At 37.2% G+C, this 13,012-nt stretch overlaps 1 protein-coding gene and 1 pseudogene across 2 annotated transcripts in view; both read right to left on the bottom strand.

Moving 5' to 3' along the window:
• Positions 1–339: 339 nt before the first annotated feature.
• Positions 340–1,981, bottom strand: LOC106726232 (annotated as a pseudogene).
• A 4,380-nt stretch (positions 1,982–6,361) lies between these two features.
• ZNF566 (zinc finger protein 566) overlaps positions 6,362–13,012 on the bottom strand; it is a 76,138-nt gene continuing 69,487 nt past the window's right edge. For both annotated transcript variants that reach the window (XM_014540329.1, XM_005866975.2), the window contains one exon: positions 6,362–7,649. In XM_014540329.1, coding sequence (XP_014395815.1) covers positions 6,709–7,649 — 941 coding nt within the window. In that variant the 3' untranslated portion in view covers positions 6,362–6,708. The remainder of the gene's footprint in view (positions 7,650–13,012) is intronic.

Here is a 13,012-nt window from a genome sequence, read left to right as displayed (position 1 = left end):
CTCTGCAGGTGATAGGTGTGGGGTGTGATCGCTTGGCTGGCCTAGGCCTCCCTCTGCGGGGTGATCACTGGCCAGACCTAACATCCAGCTGTAGGCAGCTGGCCCCGCTCCTGCCACTGCCACTGCTTGCCATCTGTTCAGCGCTGCCCCCCCTCCTCTGCCACCGGTTGCCTCCTTTTGCAGGCGGCAGTGTGGGGTGAGATGGCTTGGCTGGCCTGGGCCTCCCTCTTTATTTATTTTATTTTTTTAAGTAAGAGTAATGTTTACTGAGTGATACAGAACTGAGTACTATGAAGGGTTTACTAGGATGGAAATGCATCACACCCCCGCCCCTGCCACCCGCAACACCCAGAGACTACAATACTTAGAAGTTACACCCAATGGCCTTAACTGCTGAATATCTGTTCATAACAAACAAACCATAGCATATTTATACTGTATCACATCTAGTGATTATAGAAATCCATTTATATATTGCTTGTACAAAATCTTTTTTTTTTGTAAAAAATATTTTTTTTAAAAAATGTATATAAAACATGTGCAGTTGAAAGCCCTGCCAGGACAGCCAATCTGTAAACATTCAGTGAGTATGTGCTTTGAAAGGATGCCCGTGCCTCGTGCCCACAGCAACTCCAGCAGGGCCAGCAAGGCTGTGCCCAGGCTGCCACTCTGGGCAGGACTAAGCTGGACCACGGTGAGTGGGTACAGCAGGGCTTGGCACTGTGCCTTTCTCCCGCCTTGCATCAGGATCAGGGTCAGGGTCAGGGTCACAGTCAGGGTCAGGGCTGGGGGGAGGCAGATTGCAGTTTCACTCTAAGTTCCATACTCAGCCTAATTTTGGTTGCAACTCATGGCTTTTCCTGGCTGCTCAGAGGTCCTTTGGGTGATGCCCTAGCGGAGAGGCCGGAGAAGTGCACACAGCTGCCTGGTTGGGCATCTCTCTCCAGCAGAGCTTCTGTCCTGCCTCCTGAAAGCCTGGCCCCAGGCAGAACAGGCCCCCCACAGGACTACTTTGGTCTCAGCGCTTGGTCCTGGGTTTCATCAGCCTGGGTTTCTTCCCCTGGTGTAGCTGATCTGAGTTTCACAAAAAAGCCCCGCCAATGCTGGCTGTGCTGAGCCTCATTGAAGAGTTTTTCATGCAGCAAGGAAGAGCCCTCTGGGACCCTCCTCCTCCTCCTCCCTCTCCTCATGTCCTTCTCCTCCTCTTCCTCCTCCCAGCCCATGGTCACTTCTTCTCCAGCTGCTCCAGCAGTGGATTGCCTTCTGAGTCTGGGGTCTTAATGCTGTCGGTCCTGACGATGCAGGTGGAGCGATGTCGGTTGAGCATCAGGATGAACTGCTGCCGCTCCTGCTTCAGCTCCTCCATCTGGGTTTTCAGCTCTGCGCTCATGAGTTCCAGCCACTCACATTCCCGCTGCAGAAACTCCCTCCACTCCTTCTTGTTCCAGCATCAGGCTGCCGTCACTTTGTTCTATTCCTGGCGCCTTTTCCTCTGCTCCTCTTCCTAGTCTAGCTCACTTTTCAGAGGTTGAGGCCTCTTGCCCAGTTTCACCTCCAGGAAGTGCAAAGGGGCGATCATGGCCCCAATGTTGTGGATGTCAGCGAATTTCAGCTCCTCTGTAGTCAGGGCCAAGCTGGGGAGTCCGGTCAGGGGGCCGAGCCCTAGCAGAGAGCCCGCAGTCATGGAAGGGTCCGGGATCTGCCCAGGCATCATAGCAGGAGGAGTGGCAGTCCAGACTTGCAGAAGCCAAGGGCAGAGTCGGCGACCCCAGGCCTGGGCTAGGCTGCAGGTGCCGAGCTGCTCAGGAGCTGCCTGGCGCTAGCCCCTCCCTGCAGCGTCCACCACCGCCAGCGCCTCCCATCGCAGCCTCCGAGCATCCCTCCAGCAGACTGTGGCAGGAGCCTGTGTCTCCCTCTTTGAGGCGATTGATCTCAGGGCTCTGCCTTCCTGATGGCCCCTAAGCACTCACTTGCCTGCCTGATCGCCTCTAACAGCTTGCTGGGGGGTGGGGCCAGCCCAGTTGAGGGGCCTGGTGGTTCTGGTCTCTGGTCATTCTGCTGTTTCAGTCGCTGGACTTTTATTATATAGGATTAGAAAGTAAGGAGAATGGAGAGTTGTTCAAGAAATTTCAGAACACACATGTTTTAATGAATATCTACTCAATGTCAACTGTGAGTCCATTTTAAGATACTCTGTATTTAAAATGAATAATAGTCCAAATATAATACCAATGAGTCTTTTATTGAAAGTGGGTAAAATAATTTTAAAATTCTAATGAAGAAACATTTGCTTTTTATTTACAAATCAAAACTGCATATTAATAATATAGCTCTTTATTTCCAAGTAATAAGTTACTGAAAATTGTAATTCAAAGATTGCTGGAAAATAGAGCACAGAAATAAATCTGAAGATGAGCATTTACTATATGATAAATAATATTTTAATTCAGTAGGAGAAAGATGAATAGTTTAATAATTGGTTCTGAAGTAATTGGCTTTATTTATGAATATAAAGCTGACATCCTGTGTCAGACCATATACAATAATTAATTCCAGATGGATTAAAATGTTAAATCTATATGTGTGTATACACACCCACATAAGCACACATGAAAAACTACACACTTTTCCTTTATCCACTTGCCCTCTAAAATTTTCTATAAGCAAGGCCTTCCTAAGAAACAGAAAACCCTGCAAATGCTTTGGGAAACCTATTTTATAAAAATAAAATAGACAAAATTATAAGAATGTTTATTGCAGCACTACTTTTAAATTACAAAGAGGAAGCAAACTGAAATATCACAATTGGAGAATAGACTAGGTATTGGTACAAGCATTCTGTGAAACATACTGTAATCATTAAATCATGGATTGCCTTGAAGGAAAATCCAAAATGTACAGGAGAATGTTAAAAAAGTAAATTATAGATAAATGTATACCATATCATTTTTTTTTGCAAAAATATACTAAAGTAATTTGCTTGTTAATGTTTAAGTACAAAGAGATATATGGGGGATATACACAAGGTTTAAACATTACTCAAAGGAAATGCACAGAGGGGAAGAGTGAAGAATGGAGGGGATGGAGATATTTATTTTAAAAATTTTATTGTCAGCCCTAACCAGTTTGGCTCAGTGGATAGAGCATCGGCCTGCGGACTAAAAGGTCCCAGGTTTGATTCCCATCAGGGGCATGTGCCTTGGTTGCAGGCACATCCCCAGTGGGGGTTGTGCAGGAGGCAGCTGACCCATGTTTCTCTCTCATTGATGTTTCTAACTCTCTCTCCCTCTCCTCTCCTTTCTGTAAAAAATCAATAAAATATATTTAAAAAAATTTTTATTGTCATTACTTCATTGGTTTGGGTACAAATGCATTCATTACCTCTGTAATTTTAAATGAGGAACTAAATAAATGACTTAAAATATACCAACAAAGAATATGAAATTTCATTTAGAAATTCTCATTTTGGTAGTAATGTAAAACTTTAGGATGAAGTAGTGTCTAATAATTCTCCCATTTGCAGATATTTCCTCTACTTTTCTCAAATTGATAAAATATGTCTGCAAATAAAGTAACTCAATATTAAAACAAACAAAACCCTTTAACATGGTATCTAAGAAGAGGTAGCAGGGAGTGAAAGGCAGACCTATACTTTGAATATGTGATTTTCCTTTCACAGAATGATATCCATACAATGTAGGAAGCTGCTTGATGAGCATGAAAGTTGAGGCACAGGAAAGAAAGGTCCATCTCAAAACACTATGTTAAATCTAAACAAAGCTAACCTATGGAACATTTATTTTTAATTTCAAAATTATGGCCCACAACAGCTAAAATGTATACTATCTGGCCCTTTATGGAAAGTTTGCTGACCCTTGGTCTAGAACACAATACATAATTCCAGTGACACATTTGTTGCTAGTGCAAAATTGTGATGGTCTGGCTATTTTTTCTCTTGAGAGTTTATCTATTTTTTTCAGTTGTGTGTGTATACATATATAACTTAGAAAAGGTATATAAAACATAAAATAATAATGTTTCAGTCAAAACTAACTGCATATACAACAGTGGTATGCCATGTAGCCAGATGTGTGATATGCAATACCATTCAGGTTTGTGTAAGTAGAACTAATATTTGCATAACAATAAAATTGTCTAATGATTCATTTCTAAGAACACATCCCTGTCAGTTAAGTGGCACATGAATATATATTCTATGTAACTGACATAATGCTTAGAATAAATTTTTAAAATGCGGAAAATATTGAGGCTGAATTAAGTCTGTTTTTTTAAAAAGAATTTACACTTAGAGGTTAGCTACTTTATCTGTGTATTTTTAACCACTGTTCACATCTAAGAAATTCCAGGTAAATTATCTTATGTTGTACTTTCTCCTTAAATTTCCTTGGTGGCAAGGCATTTACAAACTCCTCTTGCAAGCCTTTAGCACACTGCTCTAGTGCCCAGGAAAGTAACCCATGGGCCACTTGCAGAGTTTCTATATCTTTGTTGGTCCCCATGATTTATTTTATTTTAAATCTGAGCTGCTATTTAAAAATCAAGAGCCATCACACACTTAAAAATATGTAGATTTCTGGGTGCTCTTGAAGTCAGAAGAGCTGGCAAACGGGGCCTGATTTTCCTCACAGTATTTATTAGCTGGAACTGGCCACTGGGCATCCTTCTTAACTACTGTCCCAATCAGGTTTATTTGTTATTCTTTTGATACACACAGTTTGCTAATTTCTTTAGTTTGCATGCAACAACTTCATGGGTGATACTAAAAAATGGCTTCCTTTTTTGTATCCTTCTAATGCACTTCTAACATCAAGATTGTTAACATTTGTTACAACATGTCTACTTCTATATAAAAACTCCTTGACCACTTGGTAACGTTTTGCCTGAAAAAAAAAATTGGGTTTGGTGCTTTGGCAATTAATAGCTACAGTATTTACGTAAACTTTCAATTTTCCTGTGTTTGTAAGAGAGTCTTCCAAGAGTTCTGATTTTCTGAGTCAATACTGGTAATTTTTATCTTCCTACAAAATAATTTTGTTTAGGTTTTCAAATGTATTAGAAAGAAGCATAGTATTCAGTACAGCATTTTAAATCAGTAACTCTAAGGTGTCTCTATCTATATGCATATGTAGTTATCCATTTTTTTCAAACCTAATGCTGTTTGTCTTTTCATACTTTTTCTTCAGAAGTGTTTTGTAAATATTCTTTTTTAATATTAGATATTATAAGTAGTTAAAAGGATGCCAGTCTGAATAAGGTCCTTCCTACACCTTACACACACTACTTTCCCCACCAAATCCCAAGATTATTTCATGTTCCCTAAGAAATAAATGATAGAAATTTTCTTAATTCATTACTCTCAACTTCAATTACATATCTTGCCTGATGTTGAGTAAGGTCTTCAGAAATAGTTGTCTTTCAAAAAATAATACTAATGACAACAATGAATATAAAACAATGACTAAAATTCAGTATCTATTTATGACATGCATGATTTCAAACACTTTCTCTTATTTGACCCTTTCACAAAATTATGAGATAGGTATTACAATTATCCCCATTTTATAATTTCTGCGGAGACATACATGTATAAAAACAGAAAAATTCTCAGGAAGGATAAATACTAAACAGATAACAACTATCCTTTGGGAAGGACAATGGGTATAAGGATAGTGGTGAAGGGTCTTATTTGTAATGTTTAAATCTTTTTAAAAATATATTTTTATTGATTTCAGAAAGGGAGAGGGAGAGGGAGAGATAGAAACATCAATGATGAGAAGGAATCATTGATCGGCTGCCTCCTGCACGCCCCTAACTAAGGATTGAGCCCAAAACTTGGGCATGTGCCCTTGACCAGAATTGAACCTGGGCCTCTTCAGTCCACAGGCCAATGCTCTATCTACTGGGCCAAATGAGCTAGGGCTAAATCTTTATAAGGAAAATATATTCACGCATTATTTCTGCAATTAAATAAAAGATATGATAAAAAGATATACCAAGGGATAATGTCCATCAGGGCGCTGTGTATGATGGCAAAAACTCTGGAAGAAATGATAATGTCTATCAATAGGGGCTTAATAAAATGGTATTAGAGCAACACAAGGAAACACCATGAAGCCATTAAAGGATCTCTACTTACTGAATGCAAAATTGTTCGTGGATGTTTTTACAATAAGAAAGTCTAAATTTTGTAAAAAGCAAAATAAGTCATCTTCAAAAATAAAGAGGCCACTTCTCTGTTATTAAAGGTATTTTAAAAATAAAGGTATTTTACAAACCATGATGTAAACAGACAGACTTTACAGTCATATAAATTTAAGATGAATTAAGATCAAGAATATAACAACTATAGACAAATTAGGGAGGAATATGAAAATCACAGGATTACATTTCAGCATGAATCTCTGATGTTTAAGGTTATAAAGGTGTCAAAAGATCTGTCATTTTCAAAACATGCTAGGTTGAATTATCTGATATCAAGAGAAATACAAATTTTATTAAAGATCTTCCAAAATATACTCAGGAGTGTTTTTCCTACATTTTTCTTAGGATAAATAAGCTGTAGTCAACAAATAACATGTTTATACATTACCCTATTTAGAAGGATTATTATCAAGATAATTCTCGGATGTTGAATAGTTTTGAGCTATAATTAAAAGCCTTCACACATTTCATATATTCTGTGGTTTTTCACCAGTACAAATTTTGATGTTGAATAAGTTGTGAGCCATAATTAAAGGTCTTTCCACATTCCCTATATTCATAAGGTTTCTCACCAGTATGAATTCTCTGATGACTAATAAGTTGTGAACTCTGAGAATAGGCTTTCCCACATATTTTACATTCATAGGGTTTCTCACCAGTATGAATTCTCTGGTGTCGAGTAAGGTCTGAACCAGAACGAAAAGCCTTTTCACATTCCTTACATTCATAGGGTTTCTCACCTGTATGAATTCTCTGATGTTTAATAAGTTGTGAACTCTGACTAAAGGCATTGCCACATTCCTTACATTCATAGGGCTTCTCCCCAGTGTGAATTCTCTGATGTTGAGTAAAGTTTGAGCCACTACTAAAGGCCTTCCCACATTCTTTACATTCATAGGGCTTCTCACCAGTGTGAATTCTCTGATGTCGAGTAAGGTCTGAGCCATAAATAAAGGTTTTTCCACATTCTTGACATTCAAAGGGTTTCTTGCCAGTATAAATTTTCTGATGATGGCGGAGTCTTGAGGGATGTCTAAAGGCCTTTCCACATTCTTTACATTCATAGGGTTTCTCAATGGTATGAATAATCTGATGTGTAGTAAACTGTGAATCTTGTCTAAAGGTTTTCCTATATTCCTTAGTGGCACAGTATTTCTCTTTATTATGAATGATTTGCTGTAATGTAAAGGATGGATGCTGATTAAAAGTGGGCATGCTTTCATGAGTGTATATTGGTTGACTGAAATTTCCCTCCTGAGAGCCATGTTGTTTCTCAAACTGGTCATTACATTCCCAATTATCTCTGAAACTAGAGCACTGAAAGTCATGTCTTGTAAGTCTTCCCATTATCTCCCACTGGGATGACTCTATTTCATTAATTTCCTTCTTCAGAAATAATTTCTTGGTTTCAAGTCTTGATCCCAGGACTGAAAGAAAATGTAAAAGCAATCACTCACATTTTTCTTGTTTGGGAGAAAAAAAAAATCAATTAAAATGAAAGAATTAAACCATATTTTTAAAAAATGGACAAGAATAGTGAGAAGAGATCACATAGTAAGATGAAAGCAGAAAGTAGGCCATTGGTTTGCAAGCATTGCTATAAACAGGAATTACAAAGGGGAGCTTGCTAAATATACACATAACTTACTCTTATCTCCTTTGTTATAAGATGACTCTAATCTCACACACACACACACACACAAACACACTCATACACATATATACATATAAGAGCATGCCATAGCATAAGTGTAAAGTATGGGAAATGATCATACTTAAGTAGAGTTGACAGGATTAAATTAACATGTCAAAGAAAAAATTATAAAGGGTAGGCAAACTATAACTGCAGCCCTGCAACAATTTTTATAAGTAAAGTTTTATTGGAACACAGCCAGTTATTTATTTATATACTGTCTATGGCTACTTTTAAGCTACAATGGCAGAAGTGAGTAGTTGCAACAGAGACCACATTGTATACAAGCTGAATATTTACAATCTGAACCTTTATATTTTTTAATATGGTTTTATTGATTTCAGAGAGAGGAAGGGAGATGGAGAGGGAGAGGGAGAGAGAGAAACATCAATGATGATAGAGAATTATTGGCCGGCTGCCTACTGCATACCCCCTCTTGGGAATCGAGCCCACAACTCAAGTATGCGTCCTGAATGGGAATCAAACTGTGACCTACTGGTCAATCTGACCCTTTAAGAAAAAGTTTGCTAGCCCTTGGTTAGATCTGTGTTGTCCATTACAGTACCCACTAATATTATCTATTTAAATTAAACTTAATTAAAATTAAAAAAAATATTCAAATTCAGTTGGCACTATTTACATTTCCAATGTTCAGTAGCTAAGTGTGGCTAGTGGCTACCATGCTGGAAATCACAAATATAGAACATTTCCATCATTGCTAAAAGTTCTATTTGACAGTACTTTTCTAGATTCAGTAACTAGAGGCCCAGGGTGACTTTAACAAGCGATAAAGAAATAGAGGGTATCAATTCAGATGGAAGAATACCTTTAAAAAAGTCAAATGTTGAATGAATCTAGCATGAGTGGTAGATAGGAAGAATTCTTTGGGGGCTAGATAATATGTTTGGGATTTGATGAAAATACTAAAATACTATTTGCCTTGGAATTCTGAGATGCTGACCTTAGAAGAAAAGGACAGAACACATGCACTATAATGGTGCTGACCTACTGACAGGAAGGGTATTTGTAGGTTCAAAGAGAAGAAAAGAGAATATAATGAAAGGTAGTACATTGCTATTGAAAGATCAGAGTATAAGAATCAGTTATATGAGTTCTTAATTTCAAACTATGTAAATTATAAGCATTGTTTTCTTGGGCAAATTAGTTCATCTTTCTGAGCCCCCAATTCTCTGTCTATAACATAGGAATGGTAGCTAATGCTTACAATCATTGTGAGGATTGGGAATAATATATGAAATGTATTTAGTATAAAATAACTGTTTTGTATTTGAGAGATAATATTATGAACAAATTTCTATACAAACATGGGAATATTCTGCAAGTGAAGTCTTTTGAAGAGCATATTATGGACCAGGAGGGAAACCTCAAGCCAAAGAAAGGAAAATCATTCTAGTACCATCGTCTTCGTCTCCCTCTCATATAAGGAATCCACAAATACTGTCCAATCTTGCTCCTAAATATAGCTTGAAACTCTTCCCTCTATCCTTACTATCTAATACAAAATCTCTCCCCCTTGGACTACTAGAATACCTTCCTACCTAGTTTTCCCACTTGAGGTTTATAATCTTGAATCCACATCACTACAATGGCATTGTCTGCCATTGCTCTGCTTAAAATTCTTCAGTGGATTCCCATGATATTGCTTTTACAATAAAAGCCAAGCTCCTGAACATGGTCTACAAAGCTCTGAATGATCTGGTTCCTGCCTGTCACTTCAACCAAATCTTAGTGTGTGCTCCCTTTTGGTTTCTAAACTCCATCTACACTGGCCTTATTTTGCAGTTCTTTGAATACTCCTAGCTCTTAGTCCCTCTTAAGACCTTTCCAGGTACTGTTCCTTATGTCTAGAAGGTGTTTCCTTTCACTCTTAGCCTTGATTACTATTGCTCATTTTCCAAATCTCTACTTTTAAAGGTCATACTTTTCTTAGGTCTTCCCTGATCCCAATGCCAAATTATACCCTCCTTGTAATTACCGTCTTATCACTTTGTTCTCTTCCTTAACAGGATTTTCACAGAAATATGTAATTACATATTTCTTTAGGTTCCTTTAATATGTTTCCCTGAATAGGTCTTAAGTTTTGTAAGGCAAGAAAAATGTCTAATGTCTTCATCAATGTGTATTCCATGTTGAGCACAGGATCTTGCACATATTGGAAGATCAATAAATATTTATTGACTGACTTGATTAGCATATATACTCCTTATTAATAAAGTCTAAAAAATTCCTCTAGAAAAAACCACATACTCATTTCAAACATGGCACATTGAATACATGCATTTATTACTACTCCTTCATGAAATGCCACTAAGAGAGAGTAATGAAATTAAATTAAAGAAGAAAACCCATTAGGACAAAGAGAATGGGAGAGGAAGGAGCAGTAAGAAGAGTTTGGAAGTTAGAAAGTAGATAGAATAGTAATAAATGATGTAACAACCATTAAAAAAACTGACACCGACATTGCAGATTGGACCTATTGTAGAATCCCAGATATTTTCAAAAACTGCAATTATTAAGTACCTTTGAAAAGTTGGGTGCATGAGGGGCTGCAAGCAGGAAAGGTAATTGGAAATCTAAACAAAACAGGCAGACCTCAGATTCTCAAAACAACCTCATACTGCAGACTGATTTCCCCAGCCTACGATATCTAGTAAACTCCCAGAATCTGGCGGCCAAGTTTATTTTATTACAGTAAACCCTCAATTTTTCAGACCTTGATTTAATAGACTTCGAATTTAATGGACAAAATTTCTGGTCTGTAGGTCATATGTGAAAATTAACACCCTGTTAATTTTAAAATGCTTTTAACCAAGATTTTCTTATAATTAAATTAACAGGTTATATATTTTTAATTAGTTCACTGTTATTTTTAACACATTTTAGTGAATAGGCCATATATTGGAAAAAATTATAGCAATTTTGCCAACATAAATAAATATTACATGTCTTTAACTATAGTCTACATATTTACATCCAAGAGTCACCACTCTTAAACAATGTTCAGCGAATGATTAGCATGAGATCACACTGTATAGTGAGCAGTAATTGGTAATTGGTTCTGTTGTTATGTGGTGTGATTTTTGGCAGCAGTTTTTAAAAAAATATATATTTATTTCAGAGAGGAAGTGAGAGGGAGAAACAGAAACATCAATGAGAGAGACACATTGATTAGCTGCCTCCTGCACACCCCCTACTGGGGATCGAGCCTGAAACCCGGGCATCGAACCTGACCGGGAATCGAACCCAGGACCTCTTGGTCCATGGAATGATGCTCAATCCATTGAGCCACACCTGTTGGGTATCTGTAGCAGTTTTAATGCAAGCTGGTTGATGTTCCAATGTGTGCTAAGCCACACCCCAGCCATGTAGGTTTGTTTATTCTGTGACTGGTGAATGTACTCATTTACTAAACCTATTCAGTATAAATTTAAAATCACAGTAATACACATAGAAAACTTTTCTGTGAAATTAAACTTTTTATGCATACTTAATTTTAATTATACAAACATGTCTATATAAGTAAAAACAGGTAAACTAACTAATTTGTGAATTTTTAACATACACATTCAGAAAACCGACTTTATTATATAATGGGCTTTTGGCTTTAACAGAAATGCCCTCTCCTGAATTAGTCTGTTATATTGAGGTTTTACTGTAATTCCCACAAAGAAAGTAGAGGATTTCATTCTGGAGAAAGCCAGCCCACGAGAAAAGACCTGATAAGTGGTCTAAACCAATAAACAATTCTAGGCAGGTCACTTCCAATAAATCTACACACCCTTAGACACCAACAAGCTCTAATCAGCTTTTTAATGCCATAATGTTTTATATGCAGATAGCCTTGAGTCACTAGCTATTTCAGAAACATCTTAAACATGAGAGGTTAAAATAAATAAAGAGGAAAAACTAACTCAGGAAAGAGAAACAATAGAGAAAAAATTTTAATTCATAAGAAGAATGCTTCTGGGGGGGAGGGGGAATAACAATCCTACAAGAAAATTATGTCAGAAAAAGAAATGTTCAAAGAAAAATGTTTTTTAAAAAAATTAATTCAAGGATTACAACTTAATAAAATCCCACAGAAAGTACAACATAAAAAGAGAGATCTAAAAAAATTCCAGGGCTAGGATAAAAAATTTAAGATTTGAATTATCAGTGTTCAATCATATAAAAATTTAATGAGCCCATCAAATGTATCAGACATGGTACCAGGCACTGGATATAAAAAGTAATCAAAGCTTGAAACATAAAGAACTGAGAAAACGATAGGGAATAAATGATCAAGAAAATGTCAATTATTTAAAGTTTCTAGAGCCTGGCCAGCATGGCTCAGTGCTTGAGCATCGATCTGTGGGCCAGGTCATGGTTTGATTTCTAGTCAGGACACATGCCTGGGTTACAGGTTTGATTCCCAGTGTGGGACATGCCGGAGGCAATGATGATTCTCTCTCATCATTGATGTTCCTATCTCTGTCCCTCTCCCTTCCTCTCTGAAATGTATTTTTTTAAAGTTTCTAGAATAAAATGTTTCAGTGTGTGCCAAGCCAAATAAAAGAATGAAATCAACATCATGATATCTCAATATGAAATATTAGAACATCGTAAGTAAAGAATAAATTCTCAAAGCTTCCAATCAAAGAGATAAAACAAGTCACACAAAAGAACTAAAAACCTAAGTGGGTTTTGGACTTCTCAAAAACACTAGATGCTAGAAAAGTTTAGAAATCCATGGAACAATGTCATATAAATTTTTATTTTTAGTTTTTGCCATCAAAATTTTGAAGGGCAGTTTTTTCAATGTAAACTTACATTTCCAGTTAAAGTATCAATAAAAAATGGGAGTGAAATGAAAACATTTTCAGACATGGAAGGATTCACAAAATACATTTTCTATTTACTTCTCTTGCATACTTTCCTTGGTTGCTATTGGAAGACGTGCTTCAATATAATCTACACTAATAAAAGAGAAACATGGTAATTAGCGTACGACCGCTACCCTTCCCATTGGCTAATCAGCATATCCTTATGCAAAAACTGTCAGCGCCAAGATGGCGGCCGGCAGCCATGCACTGAAGC

Source organism: Myotis brandtii, unplaced genomic scaffold, assembly GCF_000412655.1.
Source record: "Myotis brandtii unplaced genomic scaffold, ASM41265v1 scaffold241, whole genome shotgun sequence".
Classification (NCBI taxonomy): Eukaryota; Metazoa; Chordata; class Mammalia; order Chiroptera; family Vespertilionidae; genus Myotis; species Myotis brandtii.
The sequence above is the reverse complement of the archived record's forward strand: the minus strand, read 5'-3'. Positions and strand labels throughout refer to the sequence as shown.